The following is a 22,495-nucleotide window of genomic DNA, read 5'->3' as shown; positions in this document are numbered from 1 at the left end:
TTTTTACAATCAGCAGTAAGTTCCTTTCTCTCACAGAGACACCACCCACTAGACCCTGGGCAGAGATTGAAGTTGTGAATCTCTCAGTTCTTCATGAAGTAGGCCAGAGGTAGTGGATACAGAAGGCACTGCAACAAATGGTGAACATCCCCTGAATTGGCTCTTCCTCAAAAGTGACCAGGAAGAATCCCTTGCAGCACTGGGTGATGTCTTGGGTGTTGAGGTCCTCGAGGATGATTCATCTTTCCAGTTATTGGATGCACCTTATGAAATCTCTCTTGTCTTTTTAGAGGACTCAGCTGTGTTTTTAGTGGCTGAGCAGCATTTAGATCTCAGTTCAACTGAACCTACCAATGTACTACCTACTTTGTCTCTTATGGCCCATGAAGAATCTTCCACAGAGGATACTTTGCCAAATCCAGGTCACAGGATCACAGTGCTAAACATCTGGTACCTTCCAGGGGTGAAAGTCAATTGCCATCTATATTTCATTCCCAGCTGAAAGTCTTTTTCCCTCCAGAGCTGGAGGTCAGCACAGAAGCTCCGGCAGAATCTTTAGCACTTCTGAAGCTGCAGAATTCTGTACAGCAATCTTGTCCCCAAGTTAATTGTCCACCAGAAATTCATCTCATTACAGAAGACGAGGCTGTCTTGTCTCCATATTCACAGCGATTCTTTCCAATGCACATATAGGAGCAATCTCATACAGAGAGAAGTGTGGCTCTCTTACTACTACCTACAGAAAGTGATGAATCCTCCCAAAATATCATTGGGCAATCATCTCTTCCTTTCCTTATAGTCTTACAGGAGTTTGTTTTTTTTTCATTGAAATCTCATATCTTCAATACTTTTTCAGTTATTGATACAGCAGTGGATGATACAGCTGCAACAGTCTTCCTTGGAGTTGAAGATCACTCCTCTTCAGAAGCTCTTTCCCTGTGTACTTTGAGGGAGAAACACATTCCTCAGAGTCTCTGCTAGTCCCAGAGGGTCCAAAAGTCAATTCTCTTCAGTCTTCACTCTTGGGTCAATTTTTTGTTGAAAAGTCTTTGTTGTCCTTGCAGTTCAGTCATCCTGCAACCCGCACTCTGCTTCCCAGCAATGCTGCTGAAGTATTGTCCTATTCTGCAGATAACGATATCCTGCCAGATGCAAAAGAAATCCCTCATGTCACCAAGCTGTCTTCCCTCAGGGGTGAGAATACAGTAGGAGATTGAATCCTCAGGACTGTGAATTGGGGAGGGTAAGAGTATGAGTTGGATTCCAACATAAACAGATGATTTCCCTCCCTTTCCAAGAGCTCTTCCCCATTAGTCCTATTTTGGCACCATCGGGCATCAATTAAAATCATCAATTTTGATGTTATCTATTTCTCTAATTAATCTCTGCCACTGAATTCCTGCACACCATTCTTTCCCCACTGGTAATTAATTGTTCCATCATACTGTGGAATTGCTTCAGATTTCCCTCCCAAATCAACGCCACACGTGTCATAGGTTTATCTGAACTGTTTTTTAAGCAGCTTCAGATCTAAGGAGTTTCCCTGCACTGTCTTTACCTAAGTTATCATCTATCATCCTTATGATGCTCCTTATGACTGTGGTTGCTCTGGACACTAAGGGCTGGATTTTCCCATTGGACACCAGAAACAGGGTAAACATATGTATTTTTGTTAGAAACCTGCCTCTGGAAGAAACTTAAGTTTTGAATTTTCCTGGCGGTGAGCCCTTACTTACTTGGGATGGAGATGGGTATCCTGTCCAATTAAAGATAGTTGGGCCAGGGATGGAGATAGGTTTCAGACACCCTCAGCAGACATCACTGAGGCTGCTGCTTGTCCTAAGGGAGAGAGCTTGTACCAAAGCCTGCCACTGGACCACAAGGGATGACACAAGGGAGCTAGAGACCTGCCGCCTCTGAGGGAGAGGTCCAGAAGGACGGAAGGAGGCAGCCACCTCCTCATGAAACAGAGGTACCTCACTATGAAATACAGGCACCTCATTCTTTAGTGTTATCTGCCTGGGGGTATTGCAGGGCAACACCTAACTGGACCCAGCGTCCTCCGAGCTTGTAATGCCCGATCAGTTGTGATTCTGGTACGTTGTCCAGCATCAGTAAAGGCTGCATCTGTCACCTGGGTGACGCACTGGTGTGCAACTGCCTGAGATGCTGCAGAGGTCTGCGGCCGATGAGGATACAAATGCCTGGGGCCATTTGCCTACAGAGCCATATTCTTCTTCACCACTGGTCCACAGTCATCTACAGATGTTTTCGCCTCTGCCTGTAGATCCTGTGCTCAGGGTAGAGTTCCTTATCATTTGTGCTTCTCATCCCTCTTTGCTGGCCTCCTAATGCCTAGTGCACTGCCCTTCCTATGCAGGCTGCTGTTCATCTATAATGGCCTTGATTTCCAAGGGTGCAGCACTTATTTCCACTTACAGCTTTCTTGGTGCTCAGTTAGAGTCCAAACAGTTGTGCCCACTGTTCCAATGCCCACTGATGCCAGGAGGGTGATGACCTCCCTGAACTAGCAAAGTCCTTAATTCCAGCTCTTCCCCCAATCTGTAATGGAACTTTTAACTACGAAGTACAAAGCCCCTGAAATTTAAAAAACATTTTTACTTATCTCTTCCCACCTCCATGACATGCCTTTGCATCCATGCAGCTGGTCTGATACCAGATAGCTGCTGAATTCTGGTCGTCTCACTGAATATTAAAAAATGTACATGACATGGGCTCTTAATGAGGCCACAATGAAATAAATTAGGTCCTTAAAACGAGCAGGCTGGTTCTAGAGCCCACTCCCTTCCCCCACCCTCAGGAAAATGGGAGAGGATAGAAATGGAGGTGGGACTTCTGGCCACGTGGCTCAGCAGCTATTTTTCTTGTTTCTACCTCCATTTCTGTCCAGTCTGGGTGGGAAATTCCAGCCGCAGGTTTCCAGACGTTCCCACAACATGGAAATCCTATTGAACACAGGCGTTCACAGTGCTGCCAAAATAACAGACTGTACCTCAAATAATATTGCAAACCTACTCCACTCCTGAATCTAACTCCAATTCAGGTCAAAGTCTCTGTATTCACTCACATATCTTAACACTCTGCTGACTTCTCATATTTAAAAGTGAGTGACAACCTGCTTAAATTCTTTCAATCAGCATAGGCAGTGTGCACACTAGCTGGTCTTGCAAATTCAAACTTACTCTGTCTCAGAGCCTCAGGCCAAACTCATTTCAATATCGTTGCTCAGCAAAATCAAATCAAAACTCAAAATCAAAATGTCAGCCCATCAGCCGTTTGCCAGAATTGGATCATTACAAGAATCTTTTCATCTCCCCCTGTCAGGAATTCATTCAGATTTCATACTTACTCCATAAATTCAAAAAATACATCAGTACAATCCAGTGAACTTAATGAATTTTGTAGTTTCAACTAGTTATTTTTAATAACGACTTAGCACAATCTTCATACAGCCTCAGTTACATCAACATACTTACAACACAGTCATCAAGTCAAACTTGCTTTTTGTCTCCTCTCAGCAAAAAGTCATTTCATGCCTCATTCAAACAACTTCACAAAGGCAGATTATTTTTTCTTCCCTACATAGGATGAGTGTGTCGTTGGCAAGACCAACATTTGTTGCTCAGCCCCAATTTTCCCTCAGAAGGTGGTGGTGAGCTGCCTTCTTGAACCGCTGCAGTCCATCTGGTGTAAGTACACCAACAGAGCTGTTAGGAAGGGAGTTACAGGATTTTGACTCAATGAAAGTGAGGGAATGGCAAAATGTTCCAAGTCAGAATGATGTGTGCTGTAGAGCGGAACTTTCAGGTGGTGGTGTTTCCATGCATTGACTAGCCCTTGTCCTTCTAAGTAGTAGATGTCACAGGTTTGGAAGGTGCTGTCAAAGGAGGCTTGATGAGTTGCTGCAGTGCATCTTGCAGATGGTACACACTGCTGCCACTATGTAGTAGTGGTGGAGGAAGTTAACATTGAAGGTGGTGGATGGATGCCAGTCAAGCAGGCTGCTTTGTCCTGCACAGTGTTGAGCTTTGAGTGTGGCTGCAGCCACACTCATCCAGGCAAATGGAGGGTATTCCATCGCTCTCCTGACTTGTGCCTTGTAGATGGTGGCCAGGCTTCAGGAGGTGAGTTACTCACCACAGAATTCCCAACCCCTGTCCTGTTCTTGTAGTCACAGTATTTATATGGCTGGCCCAGTTCAGTTTCTGCTCAATGGTAACCACCAGGATAGTGGGAGGATTCATGAAGGCAAAGCTGTTGAAAGTCAGAGATGGTTAGATTCTCTCTTGTTGGAGACAGTACTTGTGTGACATGAATTTTACTTGCCACTCATCAACCCAAGCCTGAAAGTTGTCCAGGTCTTGGCGCATATGGACATGAACTGCTTCAGTGTTTGAAGAGTTGCGAAGGGTATCAAACACTGTGATCATCAGCTAACATCCCCACTTCTGACCTCATGATGGAGGATACGTAATTGATGAATCAGCTGAAGACGGGTGGATACTACCCTGAGGAACTCCAGCAGTGATGTCCTCGGTCTGAGATGATTGACCTCCTACAACCACAATCTTCTTCCTTTGTACTAGGTATGACTACAATTTTTGTCCAAACTAAGCTCATAGGTTTTTCTCCACAAATTTAGTGTCCCCATAAATAAAATTTTTTAAAAATCCAATGCCTGAGAATAAATTACATAAAATGTTAAGCTCAAACTTAGCGGTCATGTCCTTAAAGATGCATAAGCCCCAATATTCTCTGCTCACTATTAAAAAAATCTGAAGGGAAACACCTCCCAAAGTTGATTAGAAATTAGATCACGTGTGTTCTAATTAAAGACCAGCAGTCCAATGCTCGGATGGTTATGAGCACATACCTTTTCAAAGGAATCCGAATAACAGAGGGAAAAGGGTGCCAAATCTCCGTGAATAAGTTTAAGTCACTAAAATGATTCAGCACTTCCTCCAGGCAGGCAAACAGAGCACAGGTTATTTCTAAACATGGCCATTAAGTTTAAAAAATGAAGGTCTTATTGCTATCTATAGGTACATCTATAAGTACACATAAACTCACTGTATTACATTAAGTTTTTTTTTAAGAGACCATACAGTATTTGCTCAAAACTGCATTGAAATTCCTTACTAACCCTACATAATAAAAAATTTGGAAGCAAGTGATTTTTAAATAGGTTAAATAGCATATTGGCATTGATGATTTTATCAAAATAGATGCTATTTGTAATGGGAAACAGTTATGTACTGAATCAAAGTATTAGCAAAGCTGCATGCACTTAATGCACATCCTAGTGCTAGCAAAGGAACATGGTGACCATGGAACTGAGACTGTCATGGAGAGGAGCAGATATCTGAAGGTTGCTGCAGATCAGTGTGATTATCACCACTTTGTCTGGCTTAAGTTAGACTGGTTGACACTATGGTGAGGAAACTAAAATATTTAGGCTCCAACTTACTAATGGCTCACAACCTGAAATATTACTAACCTCCAAACATAACCTATTGAAATAAAATAATTCATACAAGTTTTTTTTAATTCATTCATGGAGCAGTCTACATGCAAATGCAGCAAGACCTGGACAACATCCAGGCTCGGGCTAACAAGTGGCACGTGACATTCGTGCCACACAAGTGCCAAGCAATGACCATCTCCAACATGAGCGAATCTAACCATCGGTCCTTGTCATTCAATGGCATTACCATCGCTGAATCCCCTACTATCAATATCCCCGGGGGTTACCGTTGACCAGCAAATGAATTGGGCTAGCCATATAAATACTGTGGCTACAAGAGCAGATCAGAGGCTTGGAATTTTACAGCGAGTAACTCGCCTCCTGATTCCCCAAAGCCTGTCCACCATCTGCAAGGCACAAGTCAGGAGTGTGATGAAATACTCTCCACTTGCCTGGATGAGTGCAGCTCCAACAATACTCAAGAAGCTTGACACCATCCAGGACAAAGCAGCCTGCTTGATTGACACGCCATCCACAAACATTCACTCCCTCCACCACCAATGCACAGTGACAGCAGTGTGTACCATCAACAAGATGCACTGCAGGAACTCACTAAGGCTCCTTAGACAGCATCTTCCAAACCCACGACCACTACCAACTAGAAGGACAAGAGCAGCAGACACATGGCAACAGCACCACCTGCCAGTTCCCCTCCAAGCCACTCAACATCCTGACTTGGAAATATATCGCCATTTCTTCAAGTATTTGATTGACAAGCTTGTCCTAGAAAGGCGAGCTGTACCACAGTAAGATGATACACACATTCAGGAGATTCTTTTTTTTTTAAAGAAGTTACTGGGCTCCTATATATGAGGCCAAGCAAGCAAGATCTGGGGGTCACTAAGTTAATGCCACTGTTCTACCATCTAGAATGGCTGGCAGCATGGACAAACCAAGAATACATACGTATATCCAGTATCCTCAAAGCCACAGAGCCTCCAATGTTCTGTCAAGAGAATGGAGTAAAAGTGGTGTTTGTGCAGAATGTGATACTTCCAGTGCAATATTTCTAATTGGCCCCTCTTCCATTCTGGTGCAAGATCATTCAGTGCAGGAGTTAATCATTTCAAACCCATGCTTCTGTTGCAATATCACAGGTTTCCAATCGTGGGGCAGAATTTTACCCTCCTTGGACAGGCATGGCGGTGGGTCCCGGGAGCAGTCGCCAAGCTGACTATCACCCAAAATCAGGTCCCAACATGAATTTCATGCTGGCTGGCCAATTAACGGCCAGCCAGTGTGAAACGTGCGCTGCAGTGCTGCCGGGATGGGAATGGGAGGAGCGCGAGTGCAGAAGTGTGCACATGTACGGAGGTGTGCAGATTAAAAAAGCTGAAGAGTTTTGAAAATAAAAAAATGAAGAATTTAAAAATGTTAATAACATGTTCCTGCTCATGTGACTCTGTGGATGAGGTTTTGTAAAAAAAAATCCAAAGGCCAGTTGGCCTTTTCACAGCAAAAAACTTCATTTAATTAGAATTTTAATGGCCTTCATAGGCCTGTTAATTAATGGCGGGTGCACAACCGACTCCCGTGTGCGCCCACCGACTGAAATATCGAGCAAGTGTGCGATGATGTCAGGACGCTCGCCCAACATCATCGTACGTTGTTTTACGTTCGTTCGGGTCGGGTGCGCAATATCCTGCCCTAAAACTTCCTTAAGCTTTGAACTAATTCCTTTTCATTGAACACAGAGTTTGTGGGGATGAGAAGATTTTGGGCATCAGGGGGATTTTATGTTTCCACTGTAGTGTGAAAGGTACATTTAGGGTCCTGGCAGAAGTTTCAAACTGATTTTGTTCATCAAGCTTGAATTTGTTGGCAAGCTCGGGAATACATCAGGTACGTCATATGGAATAATTGGTTTTGAAGCTAGTTGATGTTTGGGCTGTTATTTCCTCTAAGTTTGTGGTGGGTGGTGGGCATGGGTCCCTTTAAGAGTTGATACCCAGTCACGCATGTGTGCACCTTAAAGGGAACATTGCTTGTGCGTGACTTGTTTGTTCCCTGTGCAACACATCCCCAATTATTGCATACAAAAACAGAAAATGCTGGAAAAACTCAGCAGGTCTAGTATTTTGCTTTTATTTTACCCAATTATTACATGATTGTGCTTAGAGAGAACAATGGTTAGGGTTGCTGGATTGGCAGGAAATTGCCTGATATCACTGTGAAAACTGTATTTTGTTCTGTCATATAGTTGATCGCACAACCAATAGGGGACAGACATTTGAAACTGCCTTCAGTGAGCAATGAAATTCTCCTAGTCTGAGAACATAACTGTCACAAAGGAATGCTTTACATCCTCGTCAGTCATTTCTGTGGTTTATAAATGTCATGCTGTGCATGGAAACAGGAAAGATGACTAACTTCAAATTTTGCTATGAATTTTGAAGGACATGTCCCAAACAACATTGAAGCCCAATATTTGAAAAGTTTAACTCATCCTAATTTTAAGAGTTGTATTTGCTCAAACCTTATTCAGGAGCTGTTGGCCCAAATTTGAATGTGTTTGTATTTAAATAATGTTATTGTTTCAAAGAAAGTAAACCAAGAGGCACTGGTTATAGTAATTCATCAGGGGCCCAGCATCGATTGTTAGCTCAATCTATAATTACTTGCATTCAGAATTCTAACATATTTCAAATTTTGAAGTATTTTCAGGTTCAGCTTCACTGATTATGCAATCCAGGAATTATAACACAGAATCCTTGTCGTATGTAATGCCACCATAATCTTGCATTATCTTGTCTTTACAGGGATCTCTTGCAAAATCAATAAACTGCTATATTTTCCCTAAAATGCATGAAGAAAATACAATTTATAGTGAGATTAATGAATTTCCTTCCCATCACACTTTATTCTATGGAAAATAGTGCAAACAAAATGAAACTATGGGGTCAATACTAACACCCCCCCCCCACTCCAAACAATGAGCAGGACAGGGGCTAAAAACTTAAATTCAGCGATAGCACCTCCAACCCGCTGTGTATGCACCTTCTGCCATGTTTACAGCAGCGGGTAGTGTGCCTGTGTTCTGTCTTGGAAAGGCAGCACACTTCATTAGAGAATGTAAATCAGGCTTCCAATATGCAACTGGAAGCATGGTTTGAAGTTAACAGCACCATCCAGGTTTCCCAGAGCTCGGAAAACACAGCAGTGGTCTGCAGCTGGGTGCTGGTGGCTCCAGCAGATAAGTGCTTGTTGCAGCATTCCCTGCAAGCCAGGAGCTGTAGTGTTCTTCACATACCTATCAAGCAAATCTTGGTCTGCCTTATGCTGACTGAAGCCTTACCATACTGTCACGATCAGCCTGCTACCAAATGAAAAAATTAATAATACTTGAAATAAGAGGGAAAACTTTAATCATATGTGGCTTCCTTCTGGCTCAGGTGATAACAGAGGCTTCAGGAGCGCTGAAGAAGTGTCATACGGACTCGAAACGTTAACTCTGTCTTTCTCTCCACAAATGCTGTCAGACCCGAGCTTTTCCAGCATTTTTTGTTCTTGTATCAGGGGCTTGTGTCTGTCCAAACATTATATTCCGGGAATAGTACTGAAGACCTGTGCTCCAGAACTTGCCACCAAGTTGTTCCAGGACAGCTACAACAATGGCATCAACCGGCTAAGTGGAAAATTGCCCAGCTATGTCCTGTGCACAAAATGCAGGACAAAGCCATCCATTATCAGTCCACTCTCCATCATCAGTAAAGTAATGAAAGGGATCATCAACTGTGCTATCAAGTGGCACTTGCTTAGCAATAACCTGCTCACTGATGTCCAGTTTGGGTTCTGCCAGGGCTACTCAGCTCCTGACCTCATTACAGCCTTGGTTCCAACATGGAAGAGCTGAACTCCAGAGGTGAAGTGAGAGTGACTACCCTTGACATCAAGTCCACATTTGACTGAGTGTGACATCAAGGAACCCTAGCAAAACTGGAGTCAGTGGGAAACAGGGGGAAAGCCCCCCGCTGGTTTGAGTCATATCCAGCATAAAGGATGACGGTTGTCGTTGTTGGAGGTCAGTCATCTCAGCTCCAGGACATCACTGCCGGAGTTCCTCAGGGTAGTGTCCTCGGACCAACCATTTCCAGCTGCTTCATCAATGACCTTCCTTCCCCTTCCATAAGGTCAGAAGTGGGGATGTTTGGTGATGACTGCACAATGTTCAGCACCATTTGCGACTGAAGCAGTCCATGTCCAAATGCAGCAAGACCTGGGCAATATCCAGGCTTGGGCTGACAAGTGGCAAGTAACATCTGCACCACACAAGTATCAGGCAATGGCCGTCTCCAACAAGAGAAAATCCAACCATCACCCCTTGATGTTCAATGGCATTACCATCACTGAATCCCCCATTATCAACATCTTGGGGGTTATAATTGACCAGAAACTGAACTGGACTAGCCAAGAGCAGGCCGGAGGCTGGGAATCCTGCAACAAATAACTCACCACCTGACTCCCCAAAGCCGGTTCACCATCTACAAGACACAAGTCAGGAGTGTGATGGAACACTCCCCACTTGCCTGGATGAGAGCAGTTCTCACAACACTCAAGAAGTTTGACACTGTCCAGGACAAAGCAGCCCACTTGATTGGCACCACACCCACAAACATTCACTCCCTCCCGATGCACAGGAGCAGCAGTGTGTGCCATCTACAAGCTGCACTGAGGAATTTACCAAGGCTCCTTCAACAGCACCTTCCAAACCCACGACCACTACCATCTAGAAGGACAAAAGCAACAGCTAGGATGGGAATACCACCACCTGGAAGTTCCCCTCCAAGTCACTCACCATCCTGACTAGGAAATATATTGGCGTTCCTTCACTGTCACTGGGTCAAAATCCTGGAACTCCCTTCCTAATGGTACAGTGGGTGTACGTACACCACAGGGATTGCAGCAGTTCAAGAAAGCAGCTCATCACCATCTTCTCAAGGCCAAATGGAGATGGGCAATAAATGCTGGCCCAACCAGCAAAGCCCACATCCCGTGAATGAATTAAAAAAAGGTCAGCTGAACTGGGTTCAGCTGTCATTGGCTCAGAGCACTTCCTCACCCACTGCAAATTCCCCCCCTGCAAATTACTGGGACTATGTTCCTGTATTGATCAAACTTACCTTCAGAGTTTGTGTGTCACATTGTCATCATGCTCAAAAAAAAGTAAATTTACTTGAAGAACGCAGACATTAAAATGGAAAGCAACATCAAAAATGGGTGCTTTAAAAAATGTCAATAGTGCTTTCCCTGACATTAATGTTCCAATAGTGACTTGGAAGTATGAACTATCAATTATATAATGCCTACATCAAATATGTATGTTTCTCAAACCTAGTGCTTCTGAATTTGCATTTGAAAAATTTTACTTCATTACTTCAAATGGAATATGGGGTCCATCTTGACTGTCATTATTTTTGAAAAAAACTGTTGCCTTTTCATGAGGTGAGAATATATTTTTCAAATTTGGTGTGAACTAGAAATTGCTTCAAATTTAAAGAATAACTGAGATTATATGCATTTGAACAGATCTATACTTCTCAAAATCCCTAAATGAATAATAGTTTACCCATCTCCACAAGATGCAGTCATACCAGTGCGCATGCACTCACATGAAAGTATCACACACACCAAGCTGCACTGAGGCTCTCACAACATGCAACTTGGTAGTGTGCAATGCCTCCACCAGAGCTAGCAGAATGGGAAGTGAAGAATGGGAAGTATACTCAGTGACTGGGATACAAAACTTCATGCTACTAAACAAAGAGAAGGATGGTCAAATGGAACTTCATGCCCATGCAGTGTTTCTAATTCTAGACGTTAGTTCTACTACTAAATACATTTCCCCATAGTACACATGCACAAAAGCATATATGTCATAATGTCACATAAATGCCAAATTGTAGTTTTGTGAATGAATTGAAATTAAAGATGCCTTAAATCAATATTTAAATACTGTAAGGTCAGGGGGAAACAAATCTAAGTAATGACTGCTGATGAACTAGATTGTTCTTTTGAAATTTTTTTTGGAGGACAGAGAAATGGTAGACTGACTATTCCAAATTTAATAACATAAAATTGCTGATTGGTGTTAGCCTACCGTATAGCTTCTTCAACAGACTGACCCACGATGTTGGAGGATGGGCCTGGCTGGGAAAGTGGTGTTAGACTAATAACCCATTTCACGGGTTTGTAGTATTCGTCATTGGAACTTAAGAGATAGAAGAGTGTGGTCAAGAAAATGACCTGCAGGAAATAAAGATCAGAATTGAGCCACACCAGAGCTTAAAATAAAACAATTCTTAAATTAGATCTGAATGCATCAGGATGTGTGAATCACATTTTCATGTATACAATAAAACTGGTCATAACTTCCATCTTACACAAGTTGCCTGCCAGTTTATTAAATTCTGTAAAGCATTCAAAATATTAGTGTATAGATATCCTAGGTTAGGATATTTGCACCTCCTGAGCAATAGAAGATTAAAATCCGAGTTCAGGGTAGTGAACATCAAACTCTTTAACATTGCTCATCTTCATCCCTCTCTACAGTTTTATTCTTTCATGGGATGTGGGTATTGCTGGCAAGGCCAGCGTTTGTTGCCCATCCCTAACTGTTCTTGAGAGCAGTTAAGAATTAACCACATTGCGGATAGTCTGTAGTCCATCTGCCACTGAAATTCTCATACATTCTAGAACTAGGGGTCACCGTTTAAAAATAAGGATTTGCCCACTTAAGGCAGAGATGAGGAGAATTTTTTCTCTGAAGGTCGTTAGTCTTTAGAACTCTCTTCCCAATAGGTGGTGGAAGCAGAGATTAGAATATTTTTAAAGAGGTGGATAGAGTCTTGATAAGCAAGGGCGAAAGGTTATCAGGGGTAGGCAGGAATGTAGAGCTGAGGTTACAATCAGATCAGCCATGATGGTATTGAATGGCGAAGCAGGCTCAGAGGGCCAAGTGGCCTACTCCTGCTCCTAATCCATATGTCTCCATAACATTCAGATTTGATTATTCTAATGCTCTCAAAATGAGCCTCCCATTCTCTACCTGTTGTGAATGTTTAAAAAAAACTTAAAGGTTTTAGAGCTAAATTACACTTTTAAAGTTGTTTGTTAATTACTTTTTCTACAATACATAATAACAGGTCAAATTTTATTTACACATCCTACATTATTGAAGAATGTCTCTTATAATGCAGTTCAACATTAAATTCCTCACCAATGAAAGAACAAAGTTGAGAAGTGCTGTACCACTATGAAACAGAACTGTCAGTAAGGTGGTTGCAGTCGTGAACAGCAAACTCACATTTCGGCTCATCACAATCCAGAGAGACTCCAATATCTAGGGGAATACAAATGCAAAAGATCAGAAGTGTTCTCATCTATTTTCTTCCCTTCACCACAAACAAGTCACTAAGTTTCAAGTGCAGAGGGCAACACATTCATGTATTTGAGCCACAGGATATTACTTACAATACAGACAGAACAATTTGCTGGACATAATAAATAAAAGTTGAAAAATGTAAACAACATCTGCAAATATTTTTGGACAAAAACAGTGCATAAATCAGCACTCTTGCCAATCACAAAAAGTTCCTTGTATTCCTTCTTCTAGATAACTACTTATATTTATAAATCAAGTAACAGAAAGTCTAAAATCAATTACAAGTGAGAGGTGGACACCAAGCAGGAAGCGAATTAATTTAGGGGGTCAAACATACAAGTTTTTAGATTTTTGAAAACAGAGAATAAGGTAGGAAAGCATCAGATTCTGATGGTGGAGCATTGAGGACGGGAAACAAGACAGAGCTGAGAGAAACATAGTGTGGGTGTTAGTTGTGATGCATGATTAGAAAAGTACTCAAATAGGGGAGGAAAGGCTGTGGATGGTTTTACAAATAAAAGAACTTGGAAGAAGAGATTTTCTATACATTAAATCATAGCCAAATCATCACCATCAATTGTTTTTGTTTCTGCCCCATAACCTCAAGTCCACCTAAGCTCCACACTAGGTCTGCTCCTCTTCCTCATCTACAACTGTCTCTTGGCGACAATGGCTGCTGAAGCTTTGAACCATGCCTTTAGACTTGATTATTCCAATGATCTACTATAAACTTTGGGAGTTCATCCAAAATTCTGCTGCATGTAATCCATCTGACGCCAATACCAAAGCTTCAGATTTCACAAGGTTGACCTGGAAGAAGTTCATTCTCAACTAGGGCTGAATGTCAGACAAGCAGCATAATAGGGAAGAAGCCAAGGGAGATGGTAGAACTGGGTACCAAGTCATTCACATGGAAACTGACCCTATGCCTGAAGAACACTCAAGAAGCTTGACGCCGTCCAGGACAAAGCAGCCCGCTTGACTGGCACCACATCCACAATATTCACTCCCGCCACCACTGACGCACAGTAGCAGCAGTGTGTACCATTTACAAGATGCACTGCAGGAATTCACCGAGACTCCTTCAGCAGCACCCTCCAAATCCATGACCACTGCCATCTAGAAGGACAAGGGCAGCATATAGATGGGAACACCACCGCCTGCAAGTTCCCCTCCAAGTCACTCATCATCTGACTTGGAAATATATTGCCGTTCTCTCACTGTCACTGGGTCAAAATCCTGGAACTCCCTTCCTAACAGCAGTGTGAGCATATCTACACCACATGGACTGCAGCGGTTCAAGAAGATAGCTCACCACCACCTTCTCAAGGGCAACTAGGGATGTGCAATAAATGCCGGCCCAGCCAGTGAAGCCCACATCCCATGAATTTAGTTTTTTCAAAAAAGTCACTAAGAAAACCTATTTTCCTTTCAGCACGGGTAAGGGAAAAGTTGACAGAAGCCATTTAGCTATTACTGCTAGATCTCATTAAGGATCTTTTTCACTTCAAATATAAAATAATAATACGCTCAGATATTTATACATTGACTATGGATAAGTAGGATCTGTCTTTCTAGGCTTGCTTTTTCAATCTATACTATTCCCCTTGCTAAACAAGCAGCACAGAATGGACTGGACTTTCTGGTGTGGAGTGGGTGGGGCGGGCTTTCTCTAATATCATAAATTTGAATACAGGGCTCATGGGAATGTACAATTTCATCACTTTGCAGAGTCAAATGTCCCTATCCAAAAGGTAAACTTTCGAAGTGTGCTGAGGACTATTTCATTATATTTCTGGCTTACTTTCAACAGCTTGATCACTGAATGCAACTTATTGAGAAATACAAATATTACAGCAGAGGTATAAAAGAAAACCAATCATATAATTTTGAACACTATTTAACTATGAAAAAAGTTAGGTGGAGAGCAAAGTTTCCATGTGCTCTGCTGTAAAGCTTAACGCCAACTTCAGACACCATCCACAACAGTATTTTTTCGTATCAGCCACTGTTGTATCTTCTGTGAATGAGATTACAAATTTAGTTGCAATTTCTACCAAATTAGCACATTTTTCGTCATAATCTGAACCTATTAAGAACTGCTTCAACCTATCACAGAAAACTTGGCTGCCAGCAAAAACTTTTTGTTTCATAGTTTGAGTTGGGTTCAAGCCCAAATCACAGAAGTGAAACCAAGTGCTGACTTACTGTGCCATACTGCCCTCGAGTAGAACATTAGAGCTAACAGTTGTCTCAAGCTTGTTGTGCTCGTTGTCATGACATATGCCAAATGCAGCCAGAAATCCTCCAGCATCGAAGATCCACTTTAACACTGATTAAAAAGACCAGTTGCCCAGATGAGTTGTCCATGCCTTGTTTCTCAGATCGTCTGATCTAAACAGAGTGCAAGGCCTAAAGTCCAGTAATAGTGGGTGCTTTTCAGAATAGTCACTCTGTCAACAAGAGAGGGAAACTATATAGATAAAGTGCCACAACGTCAATCCCACCTCACTTGGTCAATTTTCCAATGTCCATCACCACTCACCTCTTTCCCCCTAGCCCCTCCCTCTACCATTTACACCAAAAGCTCCTTGGGCAATGCAAGGAGATGGAGGCCTGATGTTCCTTTTCCTTCTGCTTTGTGCTTTGAAAAAAAGCCTTCTTAAATGGAAAGCAGAGGGAGATTGGCACTGAAAACAAACTTGCGATGTTAATTCAAAAGGTTACTTTTTAAATGTATCATTTTCTGTCCTCATTTCACACAACCATATTTTATTCTCTATGGATTGTACTTTTCTAGGACCTATGATCAGCAAGTACAGATGAGGCTGGACAAGTTAAATCATGTCTAGCTTCTTCTGCCAGACAGGACACACTGGGAAGCTGCCTGATTGCTCTGAACAAGCCGGCCAAAAACATAAAAACCAGTCAATCACAGCAAATACGTTTTGAGTGAAGGAATAACTTGCCAAAGGACTCAAACTCAGAACCACCAAGTTTGGAGAGTACTTCAATATATGAATCTAATTATAAGGTCAATTTGTTAAACCGTTCATCACAAATGTCAGAAAAATATATTTAACCATTGGAAAATTTCATACAACTACTAAAGGCCCAAACAAATATCAACAGCAGCTGTCAAATATGCCGAGGATAACAATTATATTCAACGTCAAGTTGATATTATGGGCCTACATCAAAGAATGGTGTCATCTTCAGGAGAGGAGACATGATTTCCAATCTGAAGTTCCAACACTTAAAAAGGAAGGTGGCTTCTTAGTGCAAGTGAATTACTTCATCTATGCACTTCAACACAGTCGTAAGGCTCCATCAGTTTGAGCCTATAATTCTCAGCCAGGTAATGGACAGCCTGAGTTGTGCTTTATGGGTGCCTGTTGCTTTTTTTATAAAAGCATATATTAAAATATATTTTATAAATTGGAAGGCAAGTTAACCCCATGTCGCTCTCATGGACAGATAGAAGGGTCGAAAAAGAACTAGGTGCGACCTGAAAAGGCTGACCATAGGATAACTTATGATGGGAACTGAAAAGGGTCAAAATTCCAACAACCCCCTCTCCCATCTTAAATGTATTGCAGTTAAACATGAAACAATATATTTGAGGTATTACTGACAAAAAACTTGAATTTGTAACACTGAATATTAAAAGTCAGGCCTGATTTGTGGTTGGGAAGTAGTCACGATAGTGCTAAATAATTAATTCTCTTTTTTTTTTATTCCCTTCCTCCAAGCCATTTATTCTCTCTGAAAGCAAATTTCCACTTAATTCAATTTTTAATCTTCTGTATTTACATTTATAACCTGCTGGTACAGTAACATTATGTTATTCATTACCGATCAAAAATACATGCAGAACTTGGTCATTGATATCAGGCATTAGATTATATGTGTGAATTGCAAAGTCAAATAAAAGATCTGCAGAAAGTACCTTCACAGAAGTTTCTGTTAACACAAAAACAATCTACTCAAATCCATCTCAGCTATATACTGCACCCTACTGGTATTATTGGAATCAAATGTAGCACAAGACAATGTTGACATACTACACAAACAGGAATCGGAGGTTCCCAGGGACCTTTAAAAAAAATCAAAGGTTTATTGAAAATTTTAAAACCCAGCATTTTTCAGTTATTATTTTTAGCATCGGAGCCTAGGAAAAAAGTGGAGGGGAAGCGAGAATTAAAGCCCTAACCACAAGTCAAATCACAGAGAATCAGTTTTTATCTTGATAGCCACTAAGCCTCAAGAAAACAAGACACGGTTAAGCTAAATGACTTCCCAAAGCTGCAACTTGCAAGAAAACATAGTTCAATAGGGAGAGAGAAACTACAATGGCCCAGATATTCCAATGGCAACAGTGGCAAATGTTCAGACATTCGGCACTGTTGTACGTTGAACTCGGGGGGAGTTCTGACCCTTCCATATACACGGTATATACCCAGGGAGTTTAAACTTCTGTTGGGCAGAATTATGCTGCCTGGGCCCCTCTGAGAAAGTCTCAGACACTGATCTTAGTTTTGGAGGCTTGGGCTTGATGCCCTACACTTACCTAGATATTTACCCAATCGGTCTACTGTTGTTAATTTCAGATAATAGGACAGTGATTAACAGTGGGAACTGTATAGGGAAGTCCAAAAAAAAGCACTAACTCCCTCCACACACCAAATAATGCTCACAACACCACGCCCCCAGCTTCCCAACACTGCTCACCTCCATGCACCTCAAACATTGCTCACTCCCATCACCCAACAATGCTTAATCCCCTGAAACACCAACAATGCTCACCTCCCAATTAGCCAATAGTTAACGGTTCTCTCATATGAACAAATGTACAAATTTGGAGTAGGCCATATGGCCGCTCGAGCCTGCTCTGCCATTTGATAAGATAATGGCTGATCTGACGTGGCCTCAACTCTATTTTTCTGCCTAGCTCTCCATGTCTTTTGACTCCTTTGTCAATCAATTCTATCTAACTCAGCATTAAAACTATTCAATGACCCTGCCCCCACTGCTGTTTGGGGAAGAGAATTCCACAGATTAACAACCCTCAGAAAAAATTTCTCCTCATCCCTGTCTTATATCAGAGGGCCCTTATTTTTAAACAATGCCCCCTAGTTCTAGTCTCTCCCATAAGGGGAAACATCCTCTCAGCATCCACCTATCAAGTCCCCTCAGGATCTTATGTTTCAATAAGATTATCTCTCATTCTTCTAAACTCCAAGGTATGCAGGCCCAACCTGTGAACATTTCCTCATAAGATAATCCCTTCATCATAGGCATCAGTCAAGTGACGTTCTCTGAACTCCCACCTTTTACCCTATTTTCCATCTTTTCCACCGTCCCGTTCTCCCCGCCCCCCCGCCGCCCCACACACCCACTTGGGCCATCTATCACTTGTTCATGCTGTCCTTTTCAGAGTGCTTACCCTTGTCCTGCTATTATCACATTCTGCTTTCTTCCCTTGCCACTAATGCCACTATCAGCACCTCCTTTAGTGTTTATCACTACCATTAACATCCCCTTTGTCCTTTTGTTCATGACATCTTTGTCAATCTCTCCTTTGCCCCCACCTATCATTGGCTTTCTATCTAACTTTGCTTGCTCCATCCCCCCTTAAACAGTATAAGTTTCATCACGTTTACTTCTCTTTAACTCTGAAGAAGAGTCATACGGACTCAAAACGTTAACTCTGTTTTTCTCTCCATAGATGCTGTTAGACCTGTTGAGTTCTTCCAGCATTTTCTGTTTTTGTTTCTAATACAATTGTCTTTTCTTAAGCAAGGAAACAAAAATTGTACATAGTATTCCAGATATGGTCTCACCAATATCCTGTACAACTGCATTAAAACTTCCCTACTTTTATATTCCATTCTCCTTACAATAAATGACGACGTTCCATTTGCCGTTCTAATTGCTTGCTATACCTGCATACTAATTTTTTGTGATTAATGTACCAGGACACCCAGATCCCTCTGTACCGCAGAGTTCTGCAATCTCTCTCCCTTTAAATAATATGCTACTTATCTATTCTTCCTGTCAAAGTGGATAAGTTCACATTTACCCACATTACACTCCATCAGCCGAATTTTTGCCCACTCACTTAAACTATGTATATCCCTTTGCAGACTTATGCCCTCTTCACAACTTACTCTCCTACCTATCTTTGTGTCATCAGCTAATTTAGCAAACATACATTCAATCCCTTCATTCAGGTCATTGATATAGATAGCAAACAGCTGAACCTCCAGCTCTGATCCCTGTGGCACTTCACCAGTTACAGCCAACCCAAAAATGACCCATTTATCCCTACTCTCTGCTTCCTTTTTGCTAACAAATCCTCTATCCATGATAATATGTTATCTCCTACACCATGAGCTTTTATTTTGTGTAGTAATCTTTGATGTGGCAAATGCCTTCTCGAAATCTAAGTACACCATATCTACAGGTTCCCCTTTATCTACGTTGCTTGTTACTTCCTCAAAGAACTCTAATATATTAGTCAAACATGATTTCCCTTTTGCAAAATCATGCTGACTCCAACTGATTGCATTGAGATTTTCTAAGTACCCTGCTATAACCTCCTTAATAGAGTCTAGCATTTTCCTAAGACAGATGTTAGGCTAGCTGGCCTGTAGTTTAGTGTTTTCTGTTTCCCTCCTTTCGTGAAGAGGAGTTACATTTGCTATTTTGCAACCTGATCGGACCTCTCCAGAATCGAGGGAATTTTGGAAAATTATAACCAGTGCATCTACAATCTCCACAGCTACTTCTTTTAAGACCCTAGGATGAAGTCCATCAGGTCTGGGGGACTTCCTTGTAGCTCATTGCATGTTTTCTTAAGTATTAAAACATTTGACAGGTAACCTCACTAAAACAAAAGTCTCTGCCCCTCATTCCAAATAACTAAGGATGCAGACAGTGATGAGTCTTGAAGATCGATGGGGTTAATGGAAAGAAGACAGTCAATAGGAATAAATGGGCCATTCTCAGGTTGGCAGACTGTGACTAGTGGTGTACTACAAGAATCAGTACTTGGACCTCAGCTGTTCACAATCTATATCAATGATTTAGATGTGGGGACCAGATGTGATACTTCAGATGACCAACCAGGTGGAAATGTGTGTTACAAGGTTGATGCAAAGAGGCTTCAAGGGGATTTGGATAGGCTTAGTGAGTGGGCAAGAACATGGCAAACAGAATATAATGTGGATATGTGTGATGTTATTCACTTTGGTAGGAGGAATGATCGGACCTCTCCAGAATCGAGGGAATTTTGGAAAATTATAACCAGTGCATCTACAATCTCCACAGCTACTTCTTTTAAGACCCTAGGATGAAGTCATCGGGTCTGGGGGACTTCCTTGTAGCTCATTGCATGTTTTCTTAAGTATTAAAACATTTGACAGGTAACCTCACTAAAACAGCGTAATTCTTAAATGGAGGGAGATTGGGAAGTGTTGATATCCAAAGGGACCTGGGTGACCTTATTCTTAAGTCATTGAAAACTAACATGCAGGCACAACAAACAATTAGGAAGGCAAATGGTATGCTGGCCTTCATCGCAAGGGGATTTGAGTACAGGAGTAAAGATGTCTTACTTCAATTGTATAGAACATTGGTGAGACTGCACCTAGAGTATTGTGCACAGCTTTGGTCCCCTCACCCAAGAAAGGATATACTTGCCATTGAGGGGGTACATCAAAGGTTCACCAGACTAACTCCTGAGATGGCAGGACTGTCCTATGTGGAGAGATTAGAGACTGGGCCTGTATTCCCTAGAGTTTAGAAGAATGAGAGGTGATATCATTGAAATGTAAAAATCCTTAAGGGACAAGTCAGGGTAGATGAATAAAGGATGTTTACCCTGGCTGTGGGGAGGGTGGGTGGGAGATGTCCCCCTAGAACCAGGGGACACAGTCTCAGAATAAGGGGAGAGCCACATAGGACTGAGAAGGGGGGAAATGTCTTCACTCAGAAGGTAGTGAATCTTTGGAATTCCCTCTCTCAGAGCACTGTGGAATCTGAGTCATTGAATATGTTCAAGACAAAGACTGATAGATTTCTAGATATTAATGAAATCAATGCATATGAGGATAGTGCAGGAAAATGGCATTGAGGTAGACGATAAGCTATGATCTGGCAGAGCTGGCCTAAGGACCTGAATGGCCTACTCTTGCTCTTATGTTCCGAAGTGACAATGTAAACTTATGACACAGCTTAAGAAAACTGTTTTTCCTTTTGGCAAATGTTAAGATTTTCTTTTATAACAAAGGCAAGGAAATTGATGGTTCTCGAATGAATTGGTTACATCAGTTTGGTTGAGGTAAAATATCTTTTTTTAATAAAATTAAATCACTGAATTGTTAGATTTATCAACGCCAATAATGTTTTATTTTACTTCATCATTCATGGAATGTGGTCATCATTGGCAAGGCCAGCATTTATTGTCCATTTACTGCCCTTGAGAAGGTGGTAGTAAGCCGCCTTCTTGAACTGCTGCAGTCCATATAGTGCAGATGCTCTATGCTCCCTCACAATGCTGTTAGTGAGGGAGTTCCAGGATTTCAAACCACTGACAGTGAAGGAGCAGCATTATAGTTCCAAGCCAGGATGGTGAGAGATTTGGAGGGGATCTTGCAGGTGGTGGGGTTCCTATTCATCTGCTTTGTTCTTCTGGCTGGTGGAGGTCATGGGTGTGGAAGGTGCTTCTAAAGGAGCTTTGGCTGCAGTGCATCCTGCAAATGGTACACACTGCTGCTACTGTGTGCCAGAGCCTCAAGTGTTGTTGAAGCTGCACTCATCCAGTATTCCATCACATTCCTGACTTGTGCTTTGTAAATGGTGATAGGCTTTGGGAAGTTCTGATGAAAGGCCACTGATCTAAACAGTTGACCCGATTTTTCTCTCTCCACAGATGCTGCCTGACCTGCTGAGTGTTTCCAGCATTATCTGTTTCTTATTTCTGATATCCAGATTCTAGGTAGTATTTTGCTCTGCCTGTTCTGGATGGTCTTTCTTTACAAACTCATCTTGTTGTTCTGGATGGTCTTTCTTTACAAACTCATCTTGTTCTTAGTCTTCCAAATCAGATAAAAAGAGGAATTGCCAGGAGAGCAGTGTGCTGCTACTCTGACATGCTGTGCAATACCTTGCTACTTAATAATACTAAGAGATCCAGATTTTAAAAATCTATGCCAAAAGCAATTTATATTTGGACCTAACAAGACTGCAACACAGAACGAAGACTAATTTAACTTTCTAAGCAGGATATTCAGAATTGATGTGTACATGTGATTAAAAAAACAAATTCATTCACTTCATGTTTTTCAAAAAAATTCTCCCTATCATTCCATACTATTAAAGAAAAATAAGTTCATGGAGGAGTAAGTTGCTCAACAATAACATGTTTGTAATTATTTTATCAAAAATAATTTACATAATCCATGCTGCCAGGACAGCTAGTCTTCCCTCAAATCCCACCTTTCTGTTGTCATCCTTGCAGCTGTTTGAAACTTGGCCTAGAAACTGCTAGATCCTGAGTGAGGAGA

The 22,495-nt window shown here is 41.7% G+C and overlaps 1 protein-coding gene across 5 annotated transcripts in view; it reads right to left on the bottom strand.

Moving 5' to 3' along the window:
• Nucleotides 1-22,495, bottom strand: part of tmem245 (transmembrane protein 245) — a 211,362-nt gene that overhangs the window by 47,705 nt on the left and 141,162 nt on the right. For all 5 annotated transcript variants that reach the window (XR_005942605.1, XM_041183861.1, XM_041183864.1 and 2 more), the window contains 2 exons: nt 12,762-12,884; nt 11,643-11,788 (listed from right to left, as the gene is read on the bottom strand). Coding sequence is in view for 4 of the 5 variants with exons in the window: in XM_041183861.1 (XP_041039795.1) it covers nt 11,643-11,788; nt 12,762-12,884 (269 nt within the window). In the remaining variant the exon portion in view is untranslated. The remainder of the gene's footprint in view (nt 1-11,642; nt 11,789-12,761; nt 12,885-22,495) is intronic.

This window comes from Carcharodon carcharias, chromosome 3 (assembly GCF_017639515.1).
Source record: "Carcharodon carcharias isolate sCarCar2 chromosome 3, sCarCar2.pri, whole genome shotgun sequence".
NCBI lineage: Eukaryota > Metazoa > Chordata > Chondrichthyes > Lamniformes > Lamnidae > Carcharodon > Carcharodon carcharias.
Note: the sequence above shows the minus strand (reverse complement) of the source record. Positions and strands in the feature narration are given on the sequence as shown.